Source organism: Diplodia seriata (assembly GCF_021436955.1).
Source record: "Diplodia seriata strain FDS-637 chromosome Unknown scaffold_9, whole genome shotgun sequence".
NCBI lineage: Eukaryota > Fungi > Ascomycota > Dothideomycetes > Botryosphaeriales > Botryosphaeriaceae > Diplodia > Diplodia seriata.
This window is the reverse complement of record NW_027117316.1, coordinates 2133501-2149308: the sequence shown is the minus strand read 5'-3', so window position 1 is coordinate 2149308 and position 15808 is coordinate 2133501. Positions and strand designations below refer to the sequence as shown.

The 15808-nt window shown below is 60.3% G+C and overlaps 6 protein-coding genes across 6 annotated transcripts; 2 read left to right on the top strand and 4 right to left on the bottom strand.

Moving 5' to 3' along the window:
* Positions 1-419: 419 nt before the first annotated feature.
* On the bottom strand, positions 420-919 carry SLS55_009058 (uncharacterized protein; the record flags this gene model as incomplete). The annotated part of the gene is made up of 2 exons (XM_066780462.1): positions 420-623; positions 707-919. 2 exons carry the CDS (start codon positions 917-919, stop codon positions 420-422), a joined length of 417 nt encoding a protein of 138 aa, XP_066629691.1.
* A 666-nt stretch (positions 920-1585) lies between these two features.
* SLS55_009057 (uncharacterized protein) lies at positions 1586-2413 on the bottom strand (the record flags this gene model as incomplete). The annotated part of the gene is made up of 2 exons (XM_066780461.1): positions 1586-2341; positions 2408-2413. The coding sequence occupies 2 exons, from the start codon at positions 2411-2413 to the stop codon at positions 1586-1588; spliced, it is 762 nt and encodes a 253-aa protein (XP_066629690.1).
* A 442-nt stretch (positions 2414-2855) lies between these two features.
* SLS55_009056 (uncharacterized protein) lies at positions 2856-4784 on the bottom strand (the record flags this gene model as incomplete). The annotated part of the gene is made up of 1 exon (XM_066780460.1): positions 2856-4784. The coding sequence occupies one exon, from the start codon at positions 4782-4784 to the stop codon at positions 2856-2858; it is 1929 nt and encodes a 642-aa protein (XP_066629689.1).
* Positions 4785-5467: 683 nt separating this feature from the next.
* On the top strand, positions 5468-6281 carry SLS55_009055 (uncharacterized protein; the record flags this gene model as incomplete). The annotated part of the gene is made up of 2 exons (XM_066780459.1): positions 5468-5905; positions 6045-6281. The coding sequence occupies 2 exons, from the start codon at positions 5468-5470 to the stop codon at positions 6279-6281; spliced, it is 675 nt and encodes a 224-aa protein (XP_066629688.1).
* A 598-nt stretch (positions 6282-6879) lies between these two features.
* Positions 6880-9426, bottom strand: SLS55_009054 (uncharacterized protein; the record flags this gene model as incomplete). Its single annotated transcript, XM_066780458.1, has 2 exons — positions 6880-8196; positions 8365-9426. 2 exons carry the CDS (start codon positions 9424-9426, stop codon positions 6880-6882), a joined length of 2379 nt encoding a protein of 792 aa, XP_066629687.1.
* Positions 9427-10029: 603 nt separating this feature from the next.
* SLS55_009053 (uncharacterized protein) lies at positions 10030-11907 on the top strand (the record flags this gene model as incomplete). Its single annotated transcript, XM_066780457.1, has 1 exon — positions 10030-11907. One exon carries the CDS (start codon positions 10030-10032, stop codon positions 11905-11907), a length of 1878 nt encoding a protein of 625 aa, XP_066629686.1.
* Between the last annotated feature and the right edge of the window lie 3901 nt (positions 11908-15808).

Below are 15808 nucleotides of genomic sequence, written 5' to 3'. Positions count from 1 at the left end.
ATTCGGAAGCGCTTTCTCTGGGTTGGTGCGAGGCTTTGATCCGCTAAAAATCCCTAGGCTCTGACCTCAACAACTGAAAATAGACATTCGTTTATGTGCAGCCGACACTCGTGGAATCATCTCTTTGCATCCGTTCACACATCGAATTCTTCTGACTGGTTTAATAGCTCTTTGACATGTAGGCTGAAGCGATGTCGTGCATTAGTCAGAGCCAAGGCTTAAAATCCCGTTTTTACCTCCTGCAGCACCAGATGTTTGCCTGTAGGTATGCCCGCCAATATGTGGGATTTGCGCCAAATCCGGTGATCCGTAAGCAAGACATTCCCAAAACGCCTTACTGACCCAGAATTATACCGTTTCGCCTCTGAAACACGTTTCCCCTAGCACCCTGCCCGACCCGTTTGCTCGTAGCTCGAGGCTTATTCGTCCGTCTTCAGCAGATCCATGACCTCTGCAATCTCCTTCATGACCTGCGAGGCCATGGGAGGCGGCTTGTCACCCGGCTTCATCGACTTCCGCACCTCATTGCAGTACTTCTCGTAGTCGTCGCGGAGCATGAAGATGGTGTCGGATTGGTTGCCAATGTCCTGCATGATGGACATGATCGCGAGTCGTGTTTTCGTCTGTTGGATGCGGTGTGTTAGCGGCGCGGCGTGACGAGCAGGCTGGAGTATTGCTCTGCAGGGACGAGGAGGTGGAAGCTCACGCGGTCCATCATGGCCTTGTGCACGCGCTCAATGTCGGCGTCGGTGGGATCCTCGCCGCGGCTCTTGACGTCCTGGAGGTTCTGCTGGGCGGCGTCGAACTCGGCAGAGGTGCGTTGCTTGTCGGCCTCGAGAGCTCTGACGCGGTCCATCTTGCTGCGCACGTCGAACATGACGTCGAACATGGGATGCGAAGGCAGCTGGGTGGTAGCCATGGTGGTGAGGTGTGCTGAGGTTGAGCGAGCGTTCGGATCTCCGGGAATGGTGAGGAGTGAAAAGGAGGAAAGGGGAGAAAGTGGGTCGTTAAGGAGCGACTGTCAGTGCAGCATGCAGGTGAGGTTGGGGAGCATCGGATCCGCCAGCTGGCGGTGGTTATTTTTGGAGGGCGGGTTGCGAATTAAAGAGGCAGTCACGCTGGGGTCGAGTGAGTTTCAGGTGCACCGGCTGACGTCACGGCGTAGGGATTGCAGCATGCGTACCCTCGCATTGTTTAAATGAAATCCCATGACTCTCTGGCTTTGTGCAACGTGTTGTTCGCCCTCATCGCGTCGAGAGAGCAGGTGGGGCTTCCGCACTTCTACCGCTCGAATCCGACGCCCGTTTGAGCGCGAGACCGCTACCCGACATTCCGGCAATGCCAAATACTTGTTTCGGCAAGCGCATCTCTAAATTCGGCAAGTCCGTCCACATCGCTCCTTCCACCATTTCATCCACCCAAGTGGCCAGGGCTTACCCGCGATTCGTAAGAGTTGCTTTAGGGCTGTAATCTCAAGTAGTGGCTTCGGCGCAGGTCGTGGAATGTCACCTTTAAGCCTACCATGGCATGTGCCGGTCCAGTAAAACGTTCCAACCGTCCATTACATTGCAAGTCTACAACATACTCAGACCTTCTGCTCACTCATCCACCTCTCCGCCTCCTCCTTCCACTCCTCCCTCCACCTCGTCAGCGGTGGCCTGCCATTGACCACATCCCCCACACTCCACAGCATCCTCTTCTTATCCGTCTCCTCACTAACGTCATTATCCGGGCAGATGACATAGAACTTCCCCTGCCCCATCTTCTCGTACAAGTACCCTGCAACCTGCTCAGCCGACCACGCACCCGCCGGCTTCTCCTTGACGGCACCGCCGCCGGTCATGCCGGTGTGGGTCCAGCCAGGCACGAGCAGGTGGACGGAGGTGGAGGGCGCGTCTTTGCGCAAGTCGAAGGCGAGGTGCTCGGCGAGGGTCTTGACGGCGGCCTTGGAGGCGTTGTAGGCGGCGTTGCCGGGCGGGTTGGTGATGCCCTGTTTGCTGCCGGTGATGACGATGGCGGCGGGCCTGTCCTTGTTGGCCGCGGCGGCGGAGCGGAAGGCCGGGACGAAGGCGTTGAGCCCGTTGATCACGCCGAAGAGGTTCGTCGAGAGGGTCTGTTGGTGTTTTGTCAGTTTGGGAATGCCCTGGACGGGTTTGTGGTGGTGGCATCGGCAGGGACACACTTTCTCAAAGTACTCCGCATCCCCCCACGTCCCCTTCATCCCCACGCCGGCGTTTAGCATCAGGAAATCCACGCTCCCGCCGCCGAATTTCTCTAGCACGCTGTCCTTCAGCTTCGCCCACGCCTCCGGCTTCGAGACGTCCGCCTGGTACGTGTCGACCTTGCCCCGCCCGAGGGTTTCTTCCGCTTTGGCAAGCGTGTCGGTGTTCCAGTCGGCGATGGCGACGCGCATGCTGTGCTTGAGGCAGAGCTGCGCGACGGCGAGGCCGATGCCGCTGGCACCGCCGGTGATGAGCGCCGTGTTGTTGGCGGCGAAGACGGAGGTGGGCGACATTATTCTTTCTCTGTTGCTGCTGCTTTGAACTTTCTGATCGATTGCTTGACCGCTAAAAGAAGATATTGGTGGTGTGCACCGTGTCAAATAAATAGTCTCACATAGCTGGCGAGGAGGGGTAGCTGCGTCGGAGATTGAACGGAGTTACGGGAGTAAAGCCGTATGATGTCAGTGTGCGGGGCTCGAAAGGTAGAAAAAGTCACAGATGAACTGGTTTGTTGCCGGATCGGGTAATTGATTAGTCAGAGGTGACTTTACGTCAAAAGTGATGAGAAAGAAAGGCAAAAGACAGCTTATGGATATTATCCATCCCTCCAAAGAATTGGCAATACAAGATATCTCATATTAACTCAATCTGTTTGATCGCTACGCTCTTGCCCTCCGTCAGTTCGCCATCCATTATCCCATGGACATAAGCCTCACCAACGACAACCCAGCAACCGTCTTCGGCCTCGCGTAGGACGAATGGGACATCAGCGCCCAAAGGTATCCACAAGGAATCCCACTCACCAATCTCTTCGGGCCCGATTCCAATAAAACCTCTCGAAGTCCTGAACGGTCTCCTCCGTTTGAGCTTGTACCGCGCAATTTCTGCGTACCGAATGGCCTCGCGGCTCCTCGCTCCCCTAAGCAGATCCATATACCCAGCCTTCAAATCCTGCGGCGCGCGTATGGTCTCATAATTATGGACAAACGCGCGATCCGCAACCGGCGTCCTCCACAGCGCCTCGACAACTTCCTCCGGCGAGTCGTAGATGTCGTTGGCACCGGGCAGGACGACGCTCAGTCCCTCCAGCCACGCGGCGAGATAGTCAAAGTTCTCGCCGTCCCTGTAGCTGACCTCCTCGGTGGGGTACCCGTCGCCGAGGCGATCGACGCCGTCGACGCGGATGGCCCAGAGCTTCAGTATGCCGTGCGCGTCGAATGACGAGTCGTCAATGCCTTGTTGCAGGCTTCCCGACGCTCTGTATGCGCGGCCGGCGCCGCCGCCGCGCACGTTGAGATGCGAGTAGACGGTCAGGGCCTTGGGCAGGTGCGGCGACGCCCAGTTGGGCACCCAGGATGGGGCACTCTGGATGTAGTCTGCATTCTCGTCGTCGCTATACCATGACGAGGCGGTGATGTTGCAGTGCGACAGCGCTTCGAGCCCGTAGTGCTTCAGGCACGCCTTGGCCAGGTTGATGCGCAGATCCCGCCACGACTTCTCGTAGTCGGCGCGTATCTTCAGCTGCTGAACATCACTGGCCAGGCCGAGCAGGGCGAAGCAGTAGTCGCGGTGGTCCGACGCCACCAAGCGGGAGTTGTCGGCGTTTTCTCCCAGGAAATACAGAAACTGTCGGAGGGGGGTGTCGCTGCTGGCGAGCACCCAGCTGAAGGCGGCGGACGCGACGTTCTGCAGCTTCGCATCGAGGAAGGCGGCGGTAGCCATGTTGGCGGTGGTCACGATGCGGGGCGAGATGACGGCGGCGTTGAGGTAGTCGCGCAGGCCACACAGCATCCAGAAGGCCGTGTAGAAGCGGCGCCAGTGGATGCGCCCATCGCCGCACAGCAACTCGGCGTCCTTGGCCAGCGCGACCTCCTGCAGCACCCACACGCGGCGGAACCAGTCGCGCGTGAACAGCGCCGCAACCGCGTCCAGCGCCCGGCACTCGTTCGTTCGCAGCAGCGCGAGCACCTCGTCCAGCGCCGCCTGGATGCGGTGCGCCGACGTCTCCGGCCGCGGCGCCTCCTGGAACTGGAACAGCGGCCACGAGCGCACCCAGTGGTTGGTACGCGACGTCTGCGCGATCGAGTAGACCGTCTCGAGCGTCGCGATGGCGGCGTCGCTGTCGGGTGTGCTGGGCCCCAGCCAGATGACGACCCGCGACGCCCGCCGGTAGATCTGGTCCATCTGGCACACCTGGTGCGTCCGCTCCGTCGTGTCGTGCTGGTTGATGCACACGGCGTCTACCCACAGCCAGGTCGGGCTGTTCCGTCGCTGCCGCAGCTCCTCGGCTAGCTGCCGCAATGCCGCCTCCAGGTTGACCGTGACGTGGAAGATTTTGCCATCGATTAGGATGGGACGCGTGCTGCTTGGGTCGCCCCAGACGTACGATAGGGCGCAGTAGTCCGGCTCATCTTCGAGACTGGCAGTGCGCAGCGTGCAATTGATGATGGGGAGGTAGCCGGCTCCGTCGGTGGACTTGGGGACGGGTTGCAGCTTGATCAGACGGATCTCGTTATGCCGCGGGTCCAGGGTCGAGTAGCGGAAGCCATCTTCTGCGTTCATCGTTCTGCTGTGACGGCGTCCGGTGAGCGATGGTAACTCACGGCGGAGAAGCGCGAGTCGGGAGAGATAGGTGTTCTGACTGGCGGGTGGAGTCGGGGCATGGTTTTTGTAAATCCTTTGTATCTAGACGCTGGCACAGGCTGCCGATGAGCCGTGGACTGACCGTTAATCGAGAGCTGGTCTTCGTGCGTAGTCGTGACGAACCATCGAGCCAGGCTGGAGTAAAGCTGACAACTACTGTGAGACGCGCTGCTGTTGCACGGCAGTCGCGTCTCGCGCGTTCCTAGCCCGTGCCGCACAGACGCCACTGCCGTCGGGTTTCCGCCGTGGAAAAACCCAACGCCAAGCGGCCCGACCGAGGCGGGGTCATCGTGCCATCCATTGCGACGAAGGTCCAAGCTCCTCCCTCTTGCTGCTGCTCTCTCGGAAACCCGAACGCAGCCGACGATCCGAGGGTACGTAGCTCGCCGTTTGCTGACACACGACATCACCCGGTTCGCTGTGCCAGCACGCGAGCTCGCCCTGCTCCGCTCCACCTTTCCTTCCCACCCAGCCTCTTCAGAGACACGCCACACGCTTTCTCTCCATCCAATTCCTCCCAATCGTCGATTCCCCGAGCCTTCAACCATCCAATTCCCCCCGGATCGAACTTCAATTGGCCTCGAAACCAACCACGACTCGCAATGGCAATCCTCAAATCGCTCCTCACCACCACCGCGGCGGGCGCCGCCGCCGTCGGCGCCGGCTGGAAGCTCTACACGCGCGAGACGCACTTCGTCCCGTTCTCGCCGTCGTCGCCGTCGTGGGCGACGTGGGCGCCTCTGCTCAAGCAGCGCAACCCGTCGGACAACCCGCCCGTGTGCGTCGACCACGCGGTGCGGCGCGTGCCGCTGAGCGAGCTCAAGACGGAGGACGTGGACGCGCTGACGCGCGACTTTTGCGCCGGCGTGTGGTCCGGGCTGGGCTTCGCGTACCAGCGCCGCTTCCTCGAGAAGAAGTACCGCGCGCTCGACGGCCGCCAGGAGCATCTGTGGGACCGCGAGGAGCTGGCCAAGAGCGACTACAAGCTCGGCACGAAGATTGCGGATCATTTCGAGGTCGTGGAGCGCGCGCCGGGGAAGGTGAGTGTGTGTGTGAGAGAGAGGGGGGGATGGAGAGAGGGTTTCCCTTCCCTGTTTGCTTGCGAGCCCCCGCGAGCATGTTGTGGGATTCGCGGGGTTTTCATGCGATGTGATGGCTGATTTCGTTTCTTCCTTTTAGGTGGCCGTTCGCTGCGGCGACTCCCCGTTGAATGCCGGACCCCGGCCGTCGGACGGCATCTTCTCGATGGAGGTGAACAAGGACGACAAGTTTGCGACGTTCCACATGAAGAGCTTCTTCTTCAACTCGACGCCCGAGGGCAAGGTCAAGGGAAACCTGCCCTGGTGGTTTGAGCTCGCGCACCGCGAGTATGCCAAGCTCTGGATGGAGACCAGCGTGAGGAAGCTGCTGAAGTAAATGTCTTGGGAGAAAGCTTGCGCTCAAGGGATAGAGTCGGTTTGTTTTTCGTTCAGGTGCAAGTGTAAAAGTCAATTGGGCCTGGAGAGCGTCAAGACGACGTTCCTCTTTTCGTAAGATATCCAGCATGAGGATAGTTCATCGCTTGCTGTTCTCGAATGGGAAATGTGTTTCCGGTGGAAGTGGACATTTACCGCAATCAGAAGAGCTGCATCCTTGTGGGGCCGGTTCGCTGAGTACTACAACAGCAGGTACAATTGCAGAGGGGCAGTTGGTTGAGCAGTAAAAGCACGGCTAGGTACGGTACAGAAGCATTCGATAAAAGGTATCTTTTCCCTCTAAAACATCTTTAAATGGACCGCAGGAAGCCGATGACGTAACGCTATATATATATACGTACTGACCATTATTTCGTAACCTTCGTCCGTGAGCTTCTACACGGGGGCTTATCATCGTCACAAAAGCCTCTACGTCCTCTTGGAATCAAGACTTCGGTAGAATGATTCCGATCAGGGCACCCGTAGAACCCCTCCACATCCACACTCCCTCTCCAACACCCGGCAGGATCGATCGCAAGATTCGCGCGCTTCCCCCGACCTCACTTGTTCGTGACGGTATACCCACCGAAGACCTCCATCCCCAGGCCAAACTCGGCGAGCATATCGTCCCACATGTCCCAATCCATCGGACTCGCATCCAGGCCATTCGGCAGCGACGCGCCCCACTCTTCCGCCGCCCCGTCGTCCTGCGCCGATCCCGCCCCGCCGTTCTGCGCTCCCGACGCGCCGCGCTCTCCGCCGAAGCCGGTCAGGGTCGACAACGACTGCTGCTGCTGCTGCTGCTGATGTTGGGGCATCGACGACGACGACGACGACGGCTCGGGGGGCGAGCGCGAGCGGGCTTCGCGCAGGGTCGACACGAGCACCTCGAGGGCGCGGTAGTCGTGCAGGGCGGGCTGGGGGGCGGCCTGGCGGACGGCGTCTTGGACGTGGGCGGCCCAGGCCTTTGCGGCGAGGCTGGCGACGGCGAGGTGCAGCGGGCTGCGGCGGATGTCGAGGATGTCCGAGTGGTTCTCGAGCACCTTGTTGACGTGGAACCAGGCCTTTTGGACGTCCGGGTCGTGCGGCGACGTGCGGGCGCGCAGCTCCGACACGAGGTAGATGAAGCCCTCCCACTGGAAGAAGGCGTCCATGTGCCACATGAAGCGCTGCAGGCTGGGGTCGCCGTGCACGAGGTTGTCGAGCTCGACGATCTTGAGCGTCGTGCGGAAGAGGAAGTCCTTTTCGGATTGCGGCAGGCTCATGCCCTTGTCCGAGTAGCGCCGCGGGTGGTGCGCGATCAGGCGCATCACGCAGAGGGCGCAGCGCGCGACGATGGCCGAGAGGTAGTGCAGCGGCACCGACGGGTCGCAGTGCCGGAGGAAGTGCTCCTCGAGGTGCTTCTCGAGCGCCTCGATCTTGCGGTCCTTCTCCAGCAGCGTGACGTTGTTGCTGGTCAGGCTGGTGATGCCGTCCTCCTCGCCGTACGGCCGCAGGTCGAAGTACGGCCCCGCCCGCGCCTTCTTGCAGAACTTGCCGAAGTTGTAGCGCATGTTGCAGAAGAACATCTCGGTCGGCCCCGTGTGCTCGACGGGGAGCTGCTTCATGTCCGGGTCCAGGTCGCTGTCGTTGCAGTTCAGGGGAAGCTCGACGTCCCAATGCTTGGCCGACACGGAGGCGGTGCCGCCTGCGAGCTCCGCGGTCCGCATGTCGAGCGGCATGAGCTGCCACCAAACCCGGCGGCGAATCTCGATGTCGAAGAGCGGAAGACCCATCTTGCTCCCGTCTTGATGGAGTCCGATCCTTTGGCCCATGCGAACAGCTACCGCCGATAAGGACCAAAGTGTTTGGATGTCAAAGTAGGGGCGCATGGCTAGCTGCAACAAAAGTCAGCACTGATGTGTTGCGGATGCTGCTACATGAATCTGAAACCACCACTCTCTTTGCGTCTAGCTGCTCGAGGAGATGGTATACTTCTCCGTGCATTTCACATGTACAGACAGCCGGTGTGAGGTAAAAGTGTTAGAGTGGGGCCAGTTGCTTACCAGGTACAGGATGTAAGCCTGCAGGACGACGAGCTGGGATGACCGCAGGAACTCGGCCCGATGCAAGGCCAACTTTGTCCCATGCTGAAACTTTGGGAGCAGTTCAGCTTTGCTCTCACCGAAAGTTGACTGGCATTCCTCCGGGCTCAACGAGACGACGGCGAAGGTGTAGATTGCAAACATCAAAGCCTCGATACCCGGGTCGACGGCGTCCAGGTTGGTGGTGGCCTTGAGAATCTGACGCTGGACGGTGGGCGCGTGCAGAAGCTTTATCAGCGGATTGACATTGTCGAGGAAGGCCTGCCAGAGAAGGAAGATGTGCGGCGGTTGGGGATGGAGGAGGCGAAGGCTGCCAGGAGGGTTCAGCATGAGTCCGAGGACAAGCTCACTGGCGACAAGGGCAGGAGCCTCGGTGGATGAATTGGCAGTCGGAGTGGCAGTGGCAGCAGGAAGCCGTAGCATGTCACCTGGACTCTTGAACTCGTCGGAAATGCCCTTCCAGAGACTGTTTTCTAGGTACCTGGAACTGCCTTTCTCGAAGATGAGGCGGCCGTTTTCCTCGGGCGGGGGAGCTGCAACGGCCGAGGGCCGGGCTGGAAGGGCCTCATGGGATGATGCAGAGGGAGTGTTGTGATATGATGCTGGACGGGGGGCGTTCAAGGGGGTGAAAGCCGAGGCGGGTGCTGGCACAGTGGAGACGGGCCTCTCGGCAGACGCAGACTCGGATCTTGCGTCGACTCGCGCGCCAAAACTGTTGAGGATGGACTCATAGCGATCCAGCTTCGCGTGGAGGTCCTCGTCACTGAGCTTCCTCTTGCGGCGCGGGGCAGGGTCGCGGAACTCGCACTGAGCGCGGTAGCGCTTGCATGACGAGCACGGCTCCAGACGGTCACACTTGACCTTGCGGCGCTGGCAGCTGATGCATGCGTTGGGCTTCAAGGGCTGACCGCAGTCCGAGGACGTCGGGGTGGGCACCTGGGGCTCGACGGGCCGCACGGGGGCGGGAGACTGGACTGAGGGCGCAGCCTGCAGCGCGGGCTTCGGGTCGGCAGGCGCGTCCATTGCGAGTCAGAGGGCAGCGACAAACGGAGACGGAGGCTACAGACGGGCTCGCGGGCCAGCCTTTGGAGGAGCAAGTGCGCAAAGCGGGAGAGCTGCGTACTTGAGGCAGCGGTGGGCCCGAGTCTCCGTCCGGGCTGTGTTCCACTCCGTTCGGGCCCGCCCCATCTCGCCGTCAGCGTCGGCTGATTGGCCGGCCAGCTGCGATCTCGGCGCGTCGGCGTGTCGTTGGCCGAGCAGGTCGGGTCCCCTCCCCCGCCTGCTGTCCCGCGTGTTCATCTGCGCGGGAGCACTAGCCCGCCTCCTTGCTGGAGTCGACAAGCTCAGACACGCCGCGCCGCCGTCAATCGCTAGAAAATGCTTAGCAACAGGCCCGCGCGGCACGCCTCTTTGTTCCTTCCTGCAGCACGGAGATGCAAGTCATCGGGTCGGCACAAGCTGGACGCGACGCTCCGTCCGCCACAAGGCTGCAACTTTTTGCAACAACAGACCTGACCTTGCTACCTCCTTTACCGTCGGGAACCGACTATTAAGCTTGGCCTGCGCCCTTGCTGCTTTCCGCTGCTCAGCCACCACGCTCTCCGTCAGCAAACACTTCAGCGTAACATGAGCGACACCATGTCAGACGTCTCAACTCAGCCCTCGCCAACAAGCGGCGACGCGGAAAAACACCCACAGGACAGATCCAGCGTCCAAGAGACGCCCAAAGATGTGGAAGCCCAGCCAGCATCCGAGTTCGCGTACCCGCCTGCGCGCATTGCTGTTCCCATCATCATTACCGTATATCTCGGTCTATTCGTCGTCGCGCTGGTAAGCTTCCACGTCAATCTGTCTTTATCTCAGCCCTTTGTTCATCCCTTGATGCGGAACCCCGAAGGGCTAACCAACTTGCGCCGACAGGACCGGACCATCATTGCAACCGCAATTCCCATCATCACCAATGAATTCCACTCACTGGGAGATGTCGGCTGGTACGGCTCTGCTTACATGCTGACTGGCTGTACAACCCAGCTGCTGGTCGGACGCATTTACACCTTCTACAACCAAAAGGTCGTGTACTTGACTTCGCTTTTCCTCTTCGAGGCCGGTTCGGCCATCTGCGGTGCAGCTCCCAACTCGACCGTCTTCATCGTGGGCCGTGCCATTGCCGGCATGGGTTCCGGCGGCGTCTTCTCCGGCGGCATTCTTCTGACCATCCCACTCGTCCCACTCCGCAAACGTCCCATCATCCAGGGAATGGCAGGAGCCCTCTTCGGCATCGCCAGCGTCGTCGGGCCCCTTCTCGGCGGCGCCTTCACCGACCACGCCACGTGGAGATGGTGCTTCTACATCAACCTGCCCATCGGCGCCGTCGTCGCCGTCGTCGTCTTCTTCGTGCTCAAGCAGACGGCGCCGCCGACCAACGCCGCGCTGAGCGCCAAGGACAAGATCCTGCAGCTCGACCCGCTGGGCAACTTCTTCTTCGTGCCGGGCATGGTGTGCCTGCTGCTCGCGCTGCAGTGGGGCGGCTCGACGTACGCCTGGGGCAACGCGCGCATCATCGCGCTGCTCGTGCTCGGCGCGCTGCTCATCGCCGCCTTCGTCGCCGTGCAGGCCGTCAACCGCAACGACACGGCCACGGTCGCGCCGCGCATCATCAAGCAGCGCACCGTCGCCGGCGCCTTCTGGTTCATCTTCTGCAACGCGGCCGCCATGATGGGCATCGTCTACTACATGCCCATCTGGTTCCAGGCCATCAAGGGCGCGTCGGCCGTGTCGTCGGGGCTGATGCTGCTGCCCGTCGTGCTGTCGCTCGTCGTCGCCAGCATCCTGACGGGCATCTGCGTGTCGCGCACCGGCTACTACGCGCCCTTCCTGCTCGCGTCGAGCTGTGTCGCCGCCGTCGGCGCCGGCCTCATCACCACCTTCACCACCCAAACCGGCCGCCCCGCCTGGCTCGGCTACCAGGTGCTCTTCGGCTTCGGCCTCGGCCTGGGCATGCAGCAGGCCAACATCGCCGTCCAGTGCGTGCTGCCCCGCAAAGACGTGCCCGTCGGCGTCACCCTCATGTTCTTCGGCCAGCAGCTCGGCGGCGCCGTCTTCGTCTCCGTCTGCCAGAACGTCTTCACCAACGAGCTGGTCCAGGGCGTGCGCGCCCTCGCCGCAAACGTCAGCCCCGCCCAGGTCGTCGGCGCCGGCGCCACCCAGCTGCGCAACGTGCTGAGCGATGACGCGCTCCCCGCCGTGCTGGAGGCGTACAACGGCGCCCTGGTCAAGGCCTTCACCGTCGCCTTGGCCATGACCTGCTTCAGCATCTTCGGCTCGAGCGTTATCGAGTGGAAGAGCGTGAAGAAGGTCAGGGACGAGGAGGCGGCGGCGATGCAGGAGAAGAAGCAGAAGGAGAAGGGGGCGGAGAAGGACGAGGAGAAGACTGTGGACTCCGAGGTGCAGACGAGAAATGACGGCGAAGAGGCCGATATCGAGAAGAAGCATGAGTCGGGCTGATGCGAGGGATGTGTGTTCTGGGCATGCATGCGATTTCGGGCCCAGGCAGTGGTGCGGTACTCTCCTCTTTGGCGTTTTCTGTTACGGTATACCCAAAACCCTCAGCTCTGGATAAATCTTCTTTCGAAACAACAAAAATCATAGATGGCAAATGAGCATCAAAAAATTAGATAGCGTAAAGCCAATTAATATCAAAACATTAGATAGCAAAAAGTCAAAACAATCAAAAGAAAATTTTATAAATTACACTTTTCATATTGGTTATCCAACAGTGGTATCTGATCGTGAACTGGATCCTCCGCATCTCGGACGAACAGCTGCAGCGGTGCTATTAGATAATAAGCTTGGATTCTCTTTATACTTTGACAGCTTCTTACAACTTCAAACTATCTGCTTCTTTTTCGCATGTATTTAGTAGGCTCTCAGACCCGGAGAAGGGATATAACAGCATTTGAAGAGGGTGTGGCTCTATTCAGACAATTTAGAGAAGCAACGAAGCGAGCTGCACCTAATGCTTTAAGACATAGCACAGCGGATCTAAAAACAATCAAGTTAAGAGGCAATACACTCTGCTTACGTAGGCCGCTGAGTCTTATGTTAGGATGCACAAGTGAAGTCTTGAAACTCATGTCCACTTACGGACAACTGCTTAAATAATTATGTATGAAGACCTAGAAAGTCTACATCTACGTCTGGACCCTTACCTCAATTGCTTATGGAAAAAGACTGGTCAAACTATCTGTTTTCAAACCCATTCACCACTGCGAGTCATAAACCTGATGTCTTCCTTATATTCCTTCAACTGTATCACGTCCTCACAATCTCGCCTTCTCTTTGCTCTCCAGTTCCAGTACACAAGCTAAAGTCCCTTCAGAAACCTCATCCCCTTCCTCTCCCTCGAAGACCCACGTCACCCTCCCTGTCCGAGCACTCCTTACCTCCAATTCCATCTTCATCTGCCGCACCACGCAGACCACATCTCCTTCTTTCACAATATCTCCGTCATCGACCAACACCTCAACAACTTTCCCGGCAAACGGGATACAAACGTGTGACGGGTCGTCGGGCCTACCACGTCTATGCTGCGACAATGCCGCGCTCGACGACGTCGTCGTCGCCGCGATGTGCATGACGTAGGGAGTCGATGGCGACGATGACGATGGCGCACCGGTGTCGGCCGCAGTGCTCGAGAAGACGACCTCGGCGGACAACGACGACGGGAAATCGTTCCGCAGCACACGCGTGAGCTCCAAATGATGCGTGGGTGCCGCCGACGCCGAAGCAGAAGCCGTCGCCTTCTTCACCTCTGCCGCGCCTTCCGACGACGACGACGACGGGGCAGCTTCAAGCGCGACGTTCCACGCATCGCCCTTCCTAAACAACACGGTCGAGCTGCTCCCCCCACCACCCACCGCCGCTCCCGCCATGTCACCACCACCACCACCACCACCCCCGCTCGCCCGCGCCTTCTCCCACACGGCAAACCCACTCTCACCCTCCTTCCTCCCCCTCGCAATCTCCCCCCCAATCGCCTCCCCCTTCCCCACCAACTCCCCCACGCTCCCCTCCAACCACCTCGTATCGCACTCCCCCCTCCCAAACGCGCCACTCGCCACCACCGCCCTCAACAGCCCGACATTCGTCACCGTACCGCCATCAACCTCAACCTCCGCCAACACGCGCCGCGCCTTCCGGACACACGCCCCGCGCCCCGCCGCCGCGACGACGATCTTGGCGAGCAAGGGGTCGAAATCCGTGCCGACGGCGGAACCGTCGGGGCGGTGCGTGTCGACGCGGACCCCGGGGCCCGTGGGGTCGGGGAGGTGGAGGTGCAGGTGCGGCGTGGTGCTGACGAGGGCGAAGTCGCGGGCGGGGTCTTCGGCGGTGAGGCGGAGTTGGATGGCGTGGAGGGGGGGAGGGGGGGTCCCTGGTGGTGGTGGTGGGGAGGGGAGGGCGGAGGAGGAGGAGCACGAGGACGAGGCTCCCTGGTGGAGGAGCAGCTGGGTTTGGACGAGGTCGAGGCCCGGGACGAGGGCTTCGGTGACGGTGTGCTCGACTTGCAGGCGCGGGTTGATTTCGAGGAAGGTGAAGGTGCGGGTGAGCGGGTGGACGAGGAATTCGAAGGTGCCGAGGGAGAAGTAGGTGAGCTGGTGGACCGGGGGTTTGGTTCGTTAGCATGGTTGGGCTGCCCGGTGTTGGGGAGATGCGCAGTTCTTTCCCAACTAGGACGACGAAAGAAAAAGAGGGGGCAAGACTTGGAACGGAAAGATAGTGGAAAGCAACTCAAACGCCAAACTCACCTTCTCGGCCATCCTCACCGCCGCCCCAATCACCTCCCCCACCAACCCCCTGTCCGCAATCGTGCTCGGCGCCTCCTCCACCACCTTCTGCCACCGCCGCTGCACGCTGCACTCCCTCTCCCACAGGTGCCGGATCCCGCCTCGCCCGTCCCCCACTATCTGCACCTCGACATGCCGGTAGCCGTCCACCAGCGCCCGCTCCGCGAAGACGCGTCGGGACGGCGACTCCTCGATGGCCCGCGTCGCCTGCCGCTCCAGCTCCTCGTCGGACCGCACGAGCCGGATGCCGCGTCCGCCGCCGCCGTCGACGGCTTTGATCATGATTGGGTAGCCGGTTGAGCGGGCGAAGGCGCCGAGGGTGGGGATGGAGGAGGTGGGGTGGAGGAGGGCGGGGGTGACGGGGACGGAGCCTGCATGTGGTGGGCTGGTTAGTTGGAGGGAAGGAGGCTATTTGCATTGGTGAGATGGAATGAAAGGATGAGGGTGGTGGGAAACGTTGAGTGAAAAGAAAGGAATGGATGAATGTGAACGAATTTGATAAAGGCGAGGGGGAAGAAAAGGAAAAGAAAGACAATCACGCACACTCTTCTGCCAACTTCCTCGCTTTCAGTTTGTCTCCCGTCTGCTCTAGAATCTCCCACCCTGGCCCCACGACGGCCGCATCCGCCTCTTCCCACACCCGTCGCGCGAACTCGGCTGATTCGGAGAGGAAGCCGTAGCCAGGGTGTACAGCATCGATACCGTGCTGTTTGATGAGGGTGATCAGGTGGGGGATATCCATGTAGGAGGAAGCGGAGGGCAGTTCGATGGCGCGCGTGGCGTGGCGCACGTGAGAAGTGTCATTGGTGGTGTAGACGGCGTAGGTTGGGATGGAGAGCTCTCGCGCGGCGGTGATGATGCGAGTTGCGATTTCACCGCTGCAGAGGAGTTAATGTAAGCATTTGGGCTGCGTGTTGGAACATGAACCCAGAGCGGTGCGCACCGATTGCAGACAAGAAGGCGCTTGATGGGTCGGGGCGGTGGTCTAGCCATTTCGGGCAATTCGTGAGGATCTCTGTGTAGGATTGAGTCGAGTGAAAGTGGTGAAGATGGTTGTTTCCAACGAAGACATGAAGCAATTGATGTCTGGAAATGAAGGCGGGCAGGCCGAGGAACGATGTCTGGTTCCACAGGAGATCGGCAGACGTCAACGTGGGGTAGCTCAGGGACCGAGGCAAATGGAGCTCCACCGGCCCAAGCTCCTCAACACGTCTATTCACTCCTCTTCCCAGGCACTCCATGCAACCAATTGACCTTCCACGTAGCCAAAATGTCCGACAACAGCGACAACGATAGCAAAAAGAGCTCCAGCAGCGCAGCGACCTCGCGCCTCGCCCAAGTGTCCAACCACATCTCCCCACCTTCCCCGTCCACAACGCCCGATCCGCCAAACAACGACGACGACGACGACAAGAAACCTCGCCGCAACCGCCGCCGCCGTAACCGCACCACCTCCAGCCTTCCGGCCGACTACTCGGACATCCTCAGCCAACTCAACACCCTCCACACCATCGCCCGCAACCCGGACCCCGCCCACCGCGGCTATGCCCGCCAAAAGGCCT